Source organism: Seriola aureovittata, chromosome 4, assembly GCF_021018895.1.
Source record: "Seriola aureovittata isolate HTS-2021-v1 ecotype China chromosome 4, ASM2101889v1, whole genome shotgun sequence".
Taxonomy (NCBI): domain Eukaryota; kingdom Metazoa; phylum Chordata; class Actinopteri; order Carangiformes; family Carangidae; genus Seriola; species Seriola aureovittata.
In genome coordinates this window covers 19994869-20008565 of record NC_079367.1, presented here as the reverse complement: position 1 = coordinate 20008565, position 13697 = coordinate 19994869, and the positions used below count along the sequence as shown (strand labels likewise).

Here is a 13697-nt window from a genome sequence, read left to right as displayed (position 1 = left end):
CATCTTATCTGGCTTCGTGCTAGAGACCCCTGTATATAATAATAGCTGCCTTAATTATGTTTTAATTGGTTAATTAATATAATGAAAAAAATTTACTTTTACTTTAATTTTGAGCCATATCGTCCCTACTGTTTCTCTAACAAATTTTAATCTTTTGTCAGGTATGATTTTGAAACTGATATTAAATTGTATTCTATGTGGTATTAAAAAAGGTCTTAAATCTAACTTGGTGAACTCTGCAGAAACCATGTTAGTTATTATGTGAATTAGGTACGACATTTTTTCCACATGATAAATAAACAAAAGAAAAAATTGATGCAGCATCCGCTGAGAAATCCTGACTAATATGGGTCGAGCTCAAAAATGCTGTAACCTCTATTTCTCATAATGCAACCAGTAGCATGTTTTCACTAGACTCTCCTGGGGCCAGATGCATAAATGGTGTGTAAACACAAAAACCATGCGCACTTCCCGCTCATAAATTGGTATTTATAAATACAGAATGTGCGGTGAGAATGTGCGCACCTCACGCATTCTTTTGACAATGCTTACATACGGTTTTCCAAAGCAAACCAGGCTACAGTGAAGTGAAAATACAAAATAAGCTGAGACATGTAATTTAACATAAAATAAAATCAACTTCACGGAGTTTGCATTCGTCATAATCATCATCATCATGTTTACATATTTACATAGAAAAAACTATTTTACGATTCATAAACCGAAATAATTGTGTTTGTGTGCTCAATGTTTCCTTTAGCATCATTTAATGACCTTATTTTTTATTGTGAGGCATTCTGTAAACTGTTTCGATACTATTTTAATATTTACTAATCACAATATTAGACACCTGTTTAGTCCCAATAAGTGAAGTTCAGAGTAAAACAAGACTTTGCAGTTGGAGTGATTGTACTAGTCTGGTACTGATGTACGTTTCTGTCTCCCATTTGTAAGAGCCTCAGTTTCACCTCTTTCTCATATTTCTTTTCTGTGCCATGCCTGATAACCTGTGGCAGTGTTTTTTTAATCAAAATTGATTGATTAAAGGAGTGTCTTCATCCATTTATGGCTAATTGTGGGAGTGGAAATGAGGCTTGTGCACATGCGCCCAATTTCTCAATGAGTGAGATTTATAAAGTGAAACCATGTGTACGCACACATTTACAGTTCTGCCGAAAAGAATGCGTATGCATATTTCTGGTTTTGTGCGTGCACATAGTTTTAGTCATGAATCTACACAGAGTTTTATGCATCTGGCTCCTGGTGTAATATTCACATGTGAAACACTTAATATGAAAAGTGATTATCTTGAATGTCACTCTTAAGCACATATTAAGGTAAAAGACACTGATCGGTTCCTCAGGTACTACATTATATGCAGGTGCTTATGGAATGTGTGACGTTAGCAGTCCTATTGTGCAGATGATGTCCTCCGCTGTTAAATTAAAATAATGATAAACAGCACATTGTTTTCAGGAGAGTTAACATTTGCACATCCAGTACAAAAACAAGACACCTCCAATTCGTGTTAAAGCTTTGCAGCCCCCAAACCCAATAATAGACCCTGATATATCATCAGTCAAGGTTATTTTTTTTGTTCAAAGCCACAGAAAACATACATCTGTTTTCTCAAGCACCACATGACTAGTTAAAATCATCTCACCTTAGACCTCTGTATTACATTGCATTATGAAACATGTTTCATAATCTCCTTACAATATAATGCACTCCTGCAGCAACATCATAAAATGAATAGAAATGAGTAAAACAGTAATATTTATTGCATGTATATTGAATTTGAGACCATGTTTATGTGGCCGTCTTCTGTAATAAATACAAAACTGACAAACAGAAAACCAGTGTTCAGTAGTGTACTTGATATAGCCAACATGATATGCAACCAACCATAACAGTCGATACTGTAGGTGCTATGGGATTTTTAGTTTCTCTGACATTTCTGTGATAGAGGCTCAGTGATTACTCTGGGCAGATTTTTCCACCTGTTAAATAAAACTCTCCCTCGCTGTGCAGAGGCGGCTGAGACCCTGCATGTTTCCTTGCGGATGTGTCAAACGGAAGACAGCGTGGAGCAAGGTGAGGGCAGGAAGGTGTGGGGGAGTGAGGGAGGAGACAGGACCGTGCACAGGCCATTTAGTGCGTGTATGTTCATTAGCATGGAGCATGGGCCGTTTCCCTTTCCTCTGGGAACGAGCTGTGCTATCTGACATCCCCGATACAGTAAACAAACTGCTCCTTTCACATCCCCACTTCACACATACCGACGCACAGCAGTGGCTTGCTCCGTGAAGACGAGTCCATTTTAAGAGAGCGCTCAAGTGAAACAAAACTTTTCTCATTAATTAGCTTCATTGGAGTTCCACTTCCAAGATGTCCTCGCACTAACTGAATGCAACTTAAATAAGGTGTTGTTCTTCGGTTGAGATGCGAAATGTGTCACTAGACTCCTCAGCTCCACTTATTACACCCTCACAGTGTTGAGAAATTCTGCACTCTTCGCTCGTCTTTTATCAAAATCATTCAAGTTCAGAGCATGACTAGTGAGAGTGATGGAAAATTGAGCTGCTCTCTCATGCAGCAAAGAACAGTGCAGCCATTCCCTCACCAGCCACTCCTCCATCAGTCCAAATGTGCACAGATATAGACTATTGATAAATGCCTCTGAACTATTCTGAGACTGGAAATTTAAAGGCTTCGAATTTTTGCCTTGTTCTTCTGTGGTGCACGGATAAATCTGGCTAAATGCTAGACAGTGATACTCTGTGACACCTGAGGCAACCACGTATTTCTCTGCATGGGGACACCGCCTGCCAATTTATCTCCAAACTTGTGTCTATTTCTGATGATTGAGCTCTATAACTTCCAGAAATTGCCTCTTAAATCACAATGTATTTTACACTGTGTGAACTCTCACTGAAATTGCAGACGGTGTCTACTGTTTCATGCTGAAATAACTGTCTTAAAACATTTTTCAACATTGCTCACTCAAGAGGCTCGACACCCATTTCATCTATATGAAGCTCTGAAAACATTCATATAATAAGCTGGGTTCAACATATAACACCTTGAGAGAGACATCTGTATTTTAACATTATTTTAAATATGTAAATGTAATCCATACTGTTTTTTTAAATTAAAAGGTATAGTTTAACATTTTGGAAAATATGTTCTTTATTATTATTAGTACATTGTTACACAAGAGGAATGATGCCACTCTCATTTCTGTGTGAGTTAGCTTAGCTTCACACAAAGACTGTTGTGTCCAGCCAAGAAAGTCTGGGACATAACACCTGTAAAAATAACAAAAAGTTTTATACTTTGTTAAATTTGTACAAAGAGCAAACAAATAATAGCTTATAAATTAGTAAACTTTAGAGGTGCCTTTAGGTGGATTTGTTAACCTTTGGACGGATCCAAGCAAGATGTCAATGCTAACCTGCTACTAACTGTGCCTCAATTCATATTTGCTGTACAGACATAACTCTGCAACACAGCGAAAAAAGCTATTAGATAAAGGTATTCCTTTAAATATAATATGCAAATGGATTTTGTGAGCTAATTTTGGTTTTGACTTTAAATTCTTTCATGAGCAGTGGGATGATCACACTGTACATAAAGCTGTGAAGGAAATTAATGAGGAAAAATTAAACATTTCTGTTAGAAAAAAGCCTTATTTAGGGGATTATAAAGCTAAATTATTGGCAGTGGTTTGCAGGATTTGTCAGTAAGTAACAACTAAATGGTTTAATAGCCTCTTTGTGGGATATTTAGTTACAAATTGTGAACCATTATCATCCTCTGGACCAACGTGTGCTGTGGAATCCATCTCATTTTTTGGTGAACAACATAAACTGGCAGTTTTTTCAACTGTTTCCTGTTCGAAGTTAGGTCATGCTAAAATGCCTTGAGAAAAAAAACAACCAATTTAGTTTATTTTGGCAGCCTAATGATTTAATAGCCATAGCTTCTAGTGCGGTCCCCCTCTGTGTGAAGGTATTAGCCTTGTGACTGGACAAGAGGGTTTTCTGATCATGAAATTATTTACGGTTATTGTCCTGTTTTCAGACTCCAGAGCCGGTGAGGGGGCACCACAGAAAATTGACCATGCTGTCATCGGAGGAGTGGTTGCCGTGGTGATGTTTGCCATCCTCTGTGCACTCATTGTTCTTGGTCGATACTTTGCCAGACACAAAGGTAAAGCACCGGCAATGCAATCATACTTGATCATGAACACATCTTAGAGTTCAAGTGTTTTTGTTGCAAGTGGAGTGCAATAGGATTGAAGTGCACAAGAGGATGAGGAGGTGTGTTGGCTAATTTGTCTGTAATCTTTTGCAGGAACTTACTTCACACATGAAGCCAAAGGGGCTGACGATGCAGCTGATGCAGACACGGCCATCATCAATGCGGAGGGAGGACACAACAACACAGATGAGAAGAAGGAGTATTATATCTAAACTGGACAGGCCAGGAGAGACGGGTGGGAAAGCTGCTGATGGTGGTGGTGCTGTAGCTGTAGGAGCATTATGTCTAACTCTGATTGGTTACGAGACGGCTTGAGGGCAGGGAGGGCGAGATTTAAAGAGGAAGAGAAGAAAGAAATGAGGAAAAAAATGGTATGTAGGACTGCCGTGGCCTAGTGGTAATAAGAGGCGTTGCTGAGTCTCCTATCCGACCCTTCCTGGACTGCTGGGGCCTATTCTGTACAGTTCAATTATTTTACAGACAATTTTGTGCCTTGTTCTATTTCTTTTGTTTATTTTGTTGTCTATGTGTGCTGCAGCTAGCTTTTAGCTCATGTACCCAGATCTGAGGAGCCAGCTCATCCTCACTTTTTTTTTTTTTTTTTTTTGAGTAATCTCCAGAGTTCAGTAACTGGAATACAGCGTCAACACATTTCTCCTCAGTGGGTCAAACTCCAACAGTCCCTGCTAATACATCACCCCCTCATAATACATGCAGGTCTGATTGGTTTTCACATATTTCAGCTCAGATTTCCCACCACCCCTTCGAGGTCACTGTGTTGATTACTAACGTAACAGTTGTGAATAATCTTGCTCACGATAGAATGTATTTGTTCCTGAAAGTGAAGTAGGAGTGCTGTTAAGTATAATTTCGCACCAAACTGCAAAGTACAACTGGTCCCTCGTTGGCTTCAAGAAAACATCTGACAATTAGATGTGAGGTCAGTTTAGCGTTTGTTTAGGGTATTGTGGAGTACAGTCTAAGACATCCTAACAGCTGTAATGTGCCATGATATGGAGTTAAAATTTCTATAGAGAAAAGCTGAACCTTTCATTCATTTTAAAGCTCTATATCTGGATTTTCTGCTGATTCAGAGGACAACAGTTAATTAACAATAGCAGATAATATTTACTGTCATCTGCTTTCTTTCCTTTTTTGACATTAGCTGAACAACTGGTTCTGAAAAAAAACTTTTTTGGGAAAATGCTGATTCACTGTCTTGCTGAGAGTTAGATGAGAATATTGATGCCACTCTCACGTTTGTGCGATAAATATGATGCTGCAGCTAGCTTAGCGTGATGACTGGAAACACAGGGAACAGCTAGCCTGGCTTTGTCCAATGGTAAAAAAAAAAATACAATTACCAACAACCCTCCATAAAACTACAATGTGTAGTTTTTACACTTGGGTTTTTGTACAAGTTAAACAAATGGGATAATGTTAATTAGTCAGCTTTAGAGGCGCTAGATGGATTTGTTACGTTTGGACAGATTCAGACTAGCTGTTTCCAGCCTTTGTGCTAAGCTAACCATACCATCTGCTGGCTGTAGCTTCATATTTACCGTACAAACATGAGAATGGTATCAATCGACTCATCCAACTCTTGTCAAGAATGTAAACAAGTGTATTTCCAAAAATGTCAAACTATTTCTTCAAAAACATCGCCTGAGTCTAGATTTATGTTTAGTTTTAATGACTATTTTGATCAGAATATTTTCTTTTTTTGGGATAGTTGGACCAAAAAACATGGCAGAAAACGTTGCTCTAATAATTAGAGCTAAAAGTATTTCCTCTCTGTTGGCAGACATTATGTTGACTGCAGGGTCAGAGTATATATACTCTCTAGTTCCTAAAAGTGACCCGTGCTGCTGTATTGATCATAAATCTTATTAAAAAGTGCTATTTGTTAGATATCGGTACAGACTGCTGTGCGTGCTTTTGGTTTGAAGACGAAATTTTTCACATTTTCATACCACCCACATGGTCGACCTTAGACCAAATATAATCATTATGCTTGTGTGCATATATAGAGTGAAAATTACTTGCAGCAATGGCTGAAAGTCCACTTTGCAGAGTGTTCCTCTGTAAATAATTGATTTTTACCTGATAATACAGCATATTGAGCATTTAACTGGAAATGTTACAAGGACTTTGGTTTATTTTATTTTTCAAGGTTTTATCTTTTTATTTGCTTGTATTGTGTTGAAGGGAGGAAGGAATGTCACACATTCAATGGCGGTTTCCTTTCAGTGATGTATAAAGTATCAAGCAAGTAAAAAAAAAAAAAATTCACTGCTTATTTTCTGGCTTAGAAATCCTTGCTATACAGACTTTTTGCCCTTGCCCACACCCAAGTAAAAAGACATTCAATCACTGGTAACATGAATCAGTTATATTTTTTTGCTGTCTGTAAAGACATTTTACCTTTGGGCTGCAAATCTTTGATAACTTGTAAGGCCGAGAGCCGTTACAAGTTATCAAAGATTTGCGTAGCGCTTGTGACTTGGTTTGGGAAAGATCATTTTCTTACTGTCATCCAGCAGCCTCAAACCTTCACAGAGGAGCCGTCTACTGTTACAAATTTCTTTCTTTTTTTTTTTCTTTTTTTCACAAAATCAATTCAGAAGATCCGATGCTCGCAGACAGAGATGCAGTGTGCATACCTTGCACGCTCCATCCCTCTAAAACCTGTTTGGTAATTAGTGAGAGATTTGAATTGTATTGCCTGAATTATGAAAAAAGAAAATCTGTAAATGTATTGAAAAAAGGATAACCACTGCCTTAAACCCACCTCTTGATACTTATCATTATAAAGGAAAAGACTGAAGGACTTAATTTAGTGCCTTCTTTGATTTTGAGGCATATGGTTAGTATCGTAAAGTATCCTCATGTACACACTTACAGTATATCTTGTATATTTCTGTTCTTTCTAACTTACAGGGCCAGTACTCATCCACATTGTCTATGTTCAAGCACCATAGACCTCCATCAAAAATACGACATGGAACATAAAATAAAAAGCTGGAATGAGTTTGATGTTTAAAAAAAAAAGAAAAAAAAAAAGTATTTCTTTGTTTACCAGGGTGGTGTGGCAGCTTCCACTGACTCGAATGTCGTATGCCAGGATGTAGTATATTGTCTTGATTAGTGATCGCAAAACAATTTCAATTTGATCCTAATTGTTTTCTCTGCTTCACTTCATTTGTTATTTATTTGGATATCTTCAAGGACAAGGCTCACTAGTATTATCAGAGAGGAATACAGTACTAAACGCTATATGAAGCTAATACAAAAGTACATTTTTGTGGATTTTAGAGTTTTGGTGTCATGGAAACAGTTATGTGCATGACAAATTTTATTTTTGGGTTTGATATTTATCTTAAATGGTTATGAAGTGACTGCTGCTTTTAATCGAGGAACATTAAAAGATTGTCAGAAGCATCATTCTAATCCAATTTTTGATTTTTTTTTTTTTTTTTTTAATACTTGATATTTAGTATGTTTGTTTTCACTCTCTCAGGTTCATGAGTGTTAATAGTTGTGTTTTTTGCATCTCAGGTAGAATGCAAATTTAAGGCCCCAAGTATATACTGTAGTACCACAGCTATTCGAAAAGTGAAGAAATCACAAGATGTACATGTTTTTCTCAGTTGTACATGTTTATGTGTTCTTAATATGGTGCACTGTTACAGTAAACGTTAAATATTATTTTGCATAGACCTAGTTCACAAAGAAAGAAAACTAGATTTGTTAAGCAAATGAAAATTATGTACAGTCAGTGTCAACAAAATCACGATGATGTTCATAAACTTCTTCCTCTTCCACTGTAACACTTTGCTCATACAGTATTGGTTATTTAGTAATTATAGGATGTGACCACAACCAGACAAGCATCTGTTTGCATTCATTCAATTCAAGCATAAAGTTTCATAGATGAAAAGATGGCGTATTTACTGTGACATGAAGTTTTATGAATGATGTAACATGTCTTGGATATTTGGATGAAACTCGTGTTTCAGCCTGGGGGGGGGGGGGGGGACTGGTTGTTTTATTACCCCCCAGATGGTTGTTTTTGTTGTTGAATCTGAAATTTCTCTCTGTACCCAGGCGACATTTTTCTTTTGTGTAGTGAAGAGGATGTTTCTCATATGACCATGCATATTTTGTATTGGTTAACACCAACATTTTTACAAAAGAAAAAAAAAATCAGAAGAGTACTTGTCTTAATAAAAAGATATCAATGTTTAAAGTGGTGTGCTGTGGTGAGTTGATCAAAAACGTATTTTCTCTTTGTAGCAAAACTACTGTACCAATGTAGATGTGATGTGGGTGAGCAGCAGCAGCAGCAATCTGAGCTCCCATTGGTGACTGACACATGCACCTGTGGTAAAGATGGAGGCGAGAAATGTTTTAAATGACAAAATGACTGACACCGATAGGCTTGGGGGCCCCTGTTAAGGTTTCCAGCTGAACATGTGGATGTTCGTGATTTGACAAATTGATAGGCATTTCGAGGAACAAGACCTAATTCATAACCATAAGCTATTCTGTCATCATAATTCTGTCAGTGCCACCATTTCCCATTACTTTAAGTGATCCATCCCAGGTAAAGGTCAATAACATTATTCAAACTTTAATGGGAATAGTTTAACCTTAGAAACCAGCCACTTTTCTCCCTCACTCATACAATCACTGAAATATAATGCTTCCCTCAAGGAACATTAAATACCTGCCTTGATTTTTTTTATTTTTTTTTAAAAACAGCAGATTATGGGATTTTCTCTATATTTATTAATTTTTCTTCGAGGTTGAACTCTTGAAATTACGCATCTGAATTGAAAGCAGGTATAAGTATTTGCTGCTCGGCTGTACCAGTTTTCAGTGCATCATGAACGTACAAGGGTGATGTTTCAGTTAGACGCTACTAATTCCATTTAAATGTTCAATTTTAATTTGGAATGACATGTTTAAGTGTAATTAGCACAATGGGGAAATTGAGAGTGAACGAATGTCTGAGCATGGCTTGTTTAGTTGGCTAATTGATTGATTGAGATTGATGGCATGTAGCACTTGGCTTGGCTGAGGTATAATTAAATGATGTGGGAATAAATAGTGGGTGAACAACAGCAAACGCAACAGGCTCTGTCTGCACACTTATCTCCCTCTATGTCGTTCCTGTTTAGCACAAATAGTCAAGGACTTGCATAATTCCTATTTACTTATTTATTGGCTGCTTCAGTTGTTAATAGGATGGCAAATACCTCTAGTATGTCCTTCTCAAACTACATTTTTATTCCTTACAGAGAACAGCTCAAGGGCCTCTTGTACCACTAGCTTTATTTCTTCAGAAGATTTGGACAATTTTGATATGTAAGATAAAAAGCCTCTGCCTGAACATAAAAACAGCATGATCACAGAGTTTCACTTCACAAAACTCTTTGAAAGGTCACAATATAAAAACTTTTAGATCAAATTAGGTAAAACAGCACATTAGTACATTTACCGTAGCATCCCAATACTGTATTTTATCAGAAAAAAAGAGATTGCAATGGTAATTTTCTCAAAGGTTACACAAACGGCAATGAAAGAGAATGGGCTGTATTTGAAATTATGTAGATTTGTTCACCTTTTTTGTACAGTCCCTTACAGAAAACAAGTACCCCTTCATCGAAATCATCCATCATTTTCCATATGCGTTTATTTAAAATGACAGTATGTTATTTAAGACCACCTAATGAATAAAAGTGGATGTTGTTTAGCAGTGGCAGAATCTGGACCTTTCATTCATTACTTTTAGCTATCTATTCAAAACTATTTACACTGTACTTTTGACTAACAAGTTCAACTATTTCTGTTTGCTGTTTCAAACATTTAACCTTTATTTCAACCAATTAACCATTACTTCCAGCTAACTATTTCAACTATCCATTACGTTTTTAGCCATTTTAGCATTCATTGATTACTTTTAGCTAGCTGTTTTCTTTTCACTGACAAGTTTCACACAATCTCAAACACAACAGGTGTTACAGCTGACTCAATATGCAGATATTTAGTACTTATGCCAAAGTTTCCTACTGCACTGAAGCTTCAGTGATGTCCTTTACTTGTCGCTTCGGATAAAAGTGTCAATCTACAATCTTTCCGCTACCCCTGGCAACTGCAGAAATACCCCTTGGGTACAGGTTTTCACTGAAGACATTAAACCTGAAACCTGTGTAAGTTTACTGAAACCATCTAAAATATAGTTAACTGCAACTGAAATTAGTAATTGGTTGGTTGTTTATATTAAGTGCAATAAAAGCTTCCCAAAAAATGTTATAAATTCTTCTAAAACCAAAGATGGACAGATGTTGACCCCAAACGTCTGAAAGTCAGGACAAAATGTGCACAATGTAGCAACAGTGGCAAGGATGCTAGCAGCTCTGCTGCTGATGGCAGGGAAGCTAGTCCTCAGAGCCCTAGCAGCTTTCCTGCTGTTACAGCTACAAAGAAAATCCGACAGAAACTAATTGCAAAATACTGCAAGAGAAGATAACATGCAGGAACAAAAAGCATTAAAAATGAACCCAGTGCAACAAAGCCAAACCATGCCAATCTGTCTATGATGCCAAGTCATTTTCCATGAAACATATGAGCTACAGAAGAACCTGAATAAATGAGTGGAGAAACGTAACGAATGCAGATGCTTCCACACAGGCACACTACATGGTACAATTAAACAATTATTATCCAATCATGCTCTGTGGCATGTATAAGAATGCTGAGCAGGCCTAGTTGATTTTGAATTTGTCTCAGGATAGCAAGAAGTAAAGATCCACGTGACTTTCAAAGAAGGTTCCTTGTTGGGGCTTCTGAGATGGGTTCTATGATAAAATGTTTCTATCCTGACAGGAGTGGTCTCTGGCAGGATGAAACTGCTTCACAGTCACCAGATCTCAACCCAGTCGAACACCTATGGGAGATTTTGGAGCCAACATGTTAGACAGTGCTCTCCACTACAAACATCAAAACACCAAATGAGGGAATATTTTTTGCTGTTCATCCCTCCAGTAGAGTTTCAGAAACTAAAATCAATGACGAGGAGCACTGAAGCTGTTCTGGCAGCTTGTGGTGGCCCAACACCTTACTAAGACACTTACTGTTGGTTTTCCTTTAATTTGTCACCCATCTGTAGTTGTTTCAAACAATGATGAAGGACAAGCACCTGAAGCCTGTGATAACCACAACACAATTATCTCTGACTGCTACAGTATGACCCAGAGAAATCTGCATTAATTAAAGCACACACAACCAGCCTGTTAATCCTGTATGAAAGTGTCAGGGAGAAGAGACTTGTGTTTGTGAGGTGATTAACTCCAAACCTGAAAGATGCTGTGAACAGCACTATAGGCTCTAATGTCAGCGATGTTGCTGCTTGATGTTTAATAGTCCGATATTTAATCAGAGATTGATGTTTACCAGAGGGAGAAAATGTGCTGGATGTTGATGTGGAAGTTTTAGGTGTGATTAATTAGAAAAATCTACAAACCCCCCCCCCCCCCTTCCAAAAAAAAAAAAAGAAGGTTAAGTGTCTCATACAGGAAATCTGTAATTATCTGCTGAGCCTAAGCTTCAAGCAACATCCTCTGAAGTTCCCTCATCCAAATCTCAAGGTGACTCCTTTCTGCAGAAGCAAAGAGAAGTTTTCTTTTCCCAAATTTACATTGATGTTCTGCTTGATAGCCACCACCCAGATACAATAAGTAAGGCAAACATTTCCCACTCTTCTTTATCTCTATCTTTTATTCTGCTACATCTGCATTTAATCTTTCTATCATATTTAGCATTGTTGATACAAAATTAATTTTCATTTAAAGTCAATTTTAATTTGAAACACTTAAATACCTGTTCATGATTATCTTTTGGAGATAGCTGTAAAAATGCTGTTGTTGCACTACAAGTTTATTTTGTCATCCAGCTTCTTTCTGATATACCACAACGCCTCTATGGATGTTTTTTTGACGTTTTATGCCATACTATACTATGACGTTTTTTGACATTTTTATGACATACTATACAATGACGTTTTTTGGGATTATTATGCCTCCCTATCCTATGTAATCTTATTCTGTACCATGCTATGACGTTCTTATGACTTTTTATGACATACTATACTATGATGTTTTTTTGCATTATTATGCCTCCCTATCCTATGTAATCTTATTCTGTACCATACTATGATGTTTTTTTGCATTATTATGCCTCCTATCCTATGTAATCTTATTATGTACCATACTATGACGTTTTTTGACATTTTTATGACATACTATACAATGACGTTTTTTTACATTTTCATGACATACTATACTATGACGTTATTTGACATTTTTAGGACATACTATACTATGACGTTATTTGACATTTTTATGACTTTTTATGCCTTAAAATACTATTTCCTTTGTTGCTTTACCATACTATGATGTTTTTTTGACATTTTTATGACATACTATACTATGATGTTTTTTTGCATTATTATGCCTCCCTATCCTATGTAATCTTATTCTGTACCATTCTATGACGTTTTTATGACGTTTTTTTGGCATTTTTATGCCTTAAAATACTATTTCCTTTGTTGCTTTACCATACTATGACGTTTTTATGACTTTTTATGCCTTAATACACTATGCTGTTTTTTTGACGTTTTATGCCATACTATACTATGACGTTTTTTGACATTTTTAGGACATACTATACAATGACGTTTTTTTGACGTTTTATGCCATACTATACTATGATGTTTTTTTGGCAGTTTTATGCCTTAAAATACTATTTCCTTTGTTGCTTTACCATACTATGACGTTTTTATGACTTTTTATGCCTTAATACACTATGCTGTTTTTTTGACGTTTTATGCCATACTATACTATGACGTTTTTTTGCATTATTATGCCTCCCTATCCTATGTAATCTTATTCTGTACCATGCTATGACGTTCTTATGACTTTTTATGACATACTATACTATGCTGTTTTTTTGACGTTTTATACCATACTATACTATGACGTTTTTTGACATTTTTATGACATACTATACAATGACGTTTTTTGGGATTATTATGCCTCACTATACAATGACGTTTTTTGACATTTTTATGACTTTTTATGCCATAATATACTATGCTGTTTTTTTGGCATTTTATGCCATACTGTACTATGACGTTTGTATGACCTTTTATGCCATACTATACTATGGCGTTTTTTGGGATTATTATGCCTGCCTATCCTATGTAATCTTATTATGTACCATACTATGACGTTTTTATGACTTTTTATGCCATAATATACTATGATGTTTTTTTGACGTTTTATGCCATACTATACTATGACGTTTTTTGACATTTTTAGGACATACTATACTATAACGTTTTTTGGTATTATTATGCCTCCCTATCCTAT

The 13697-nt window shown here is 36.4% G+C and overlaps 1 protein-coding gene across 3 annotated transcripts in view; it reads left to right on the top strand.

Moving 5' to 3' along the window:
- The window catches only part of cadm1b (cell adhesion molecule 1b), a 149883-nt gene extending 141371 nt beyond the window's left edge, over positions 1-8512 (top strand). For all 3 annotated transcript variants that reach the window (XM_056374461.1, XM_056374462.1, XM_056374463.1), the window contains 2 exons: positions 4084-4212; positions 4357-8512. In XM_056374461.1, the coding sequence (XP_056230436.1) occupies positions 4084-4212; positions 4357-4475 (248 nt within the window). In that variant the 3' untranslated portion in view covers positions 4476-8512. The remainder of the gene's footprint in view (positions 1-4083; positions 4213-4356) is intronic.
- The last annotated feature ends 5185 nt before the right edge of the window (positions 8513-13697 follow it).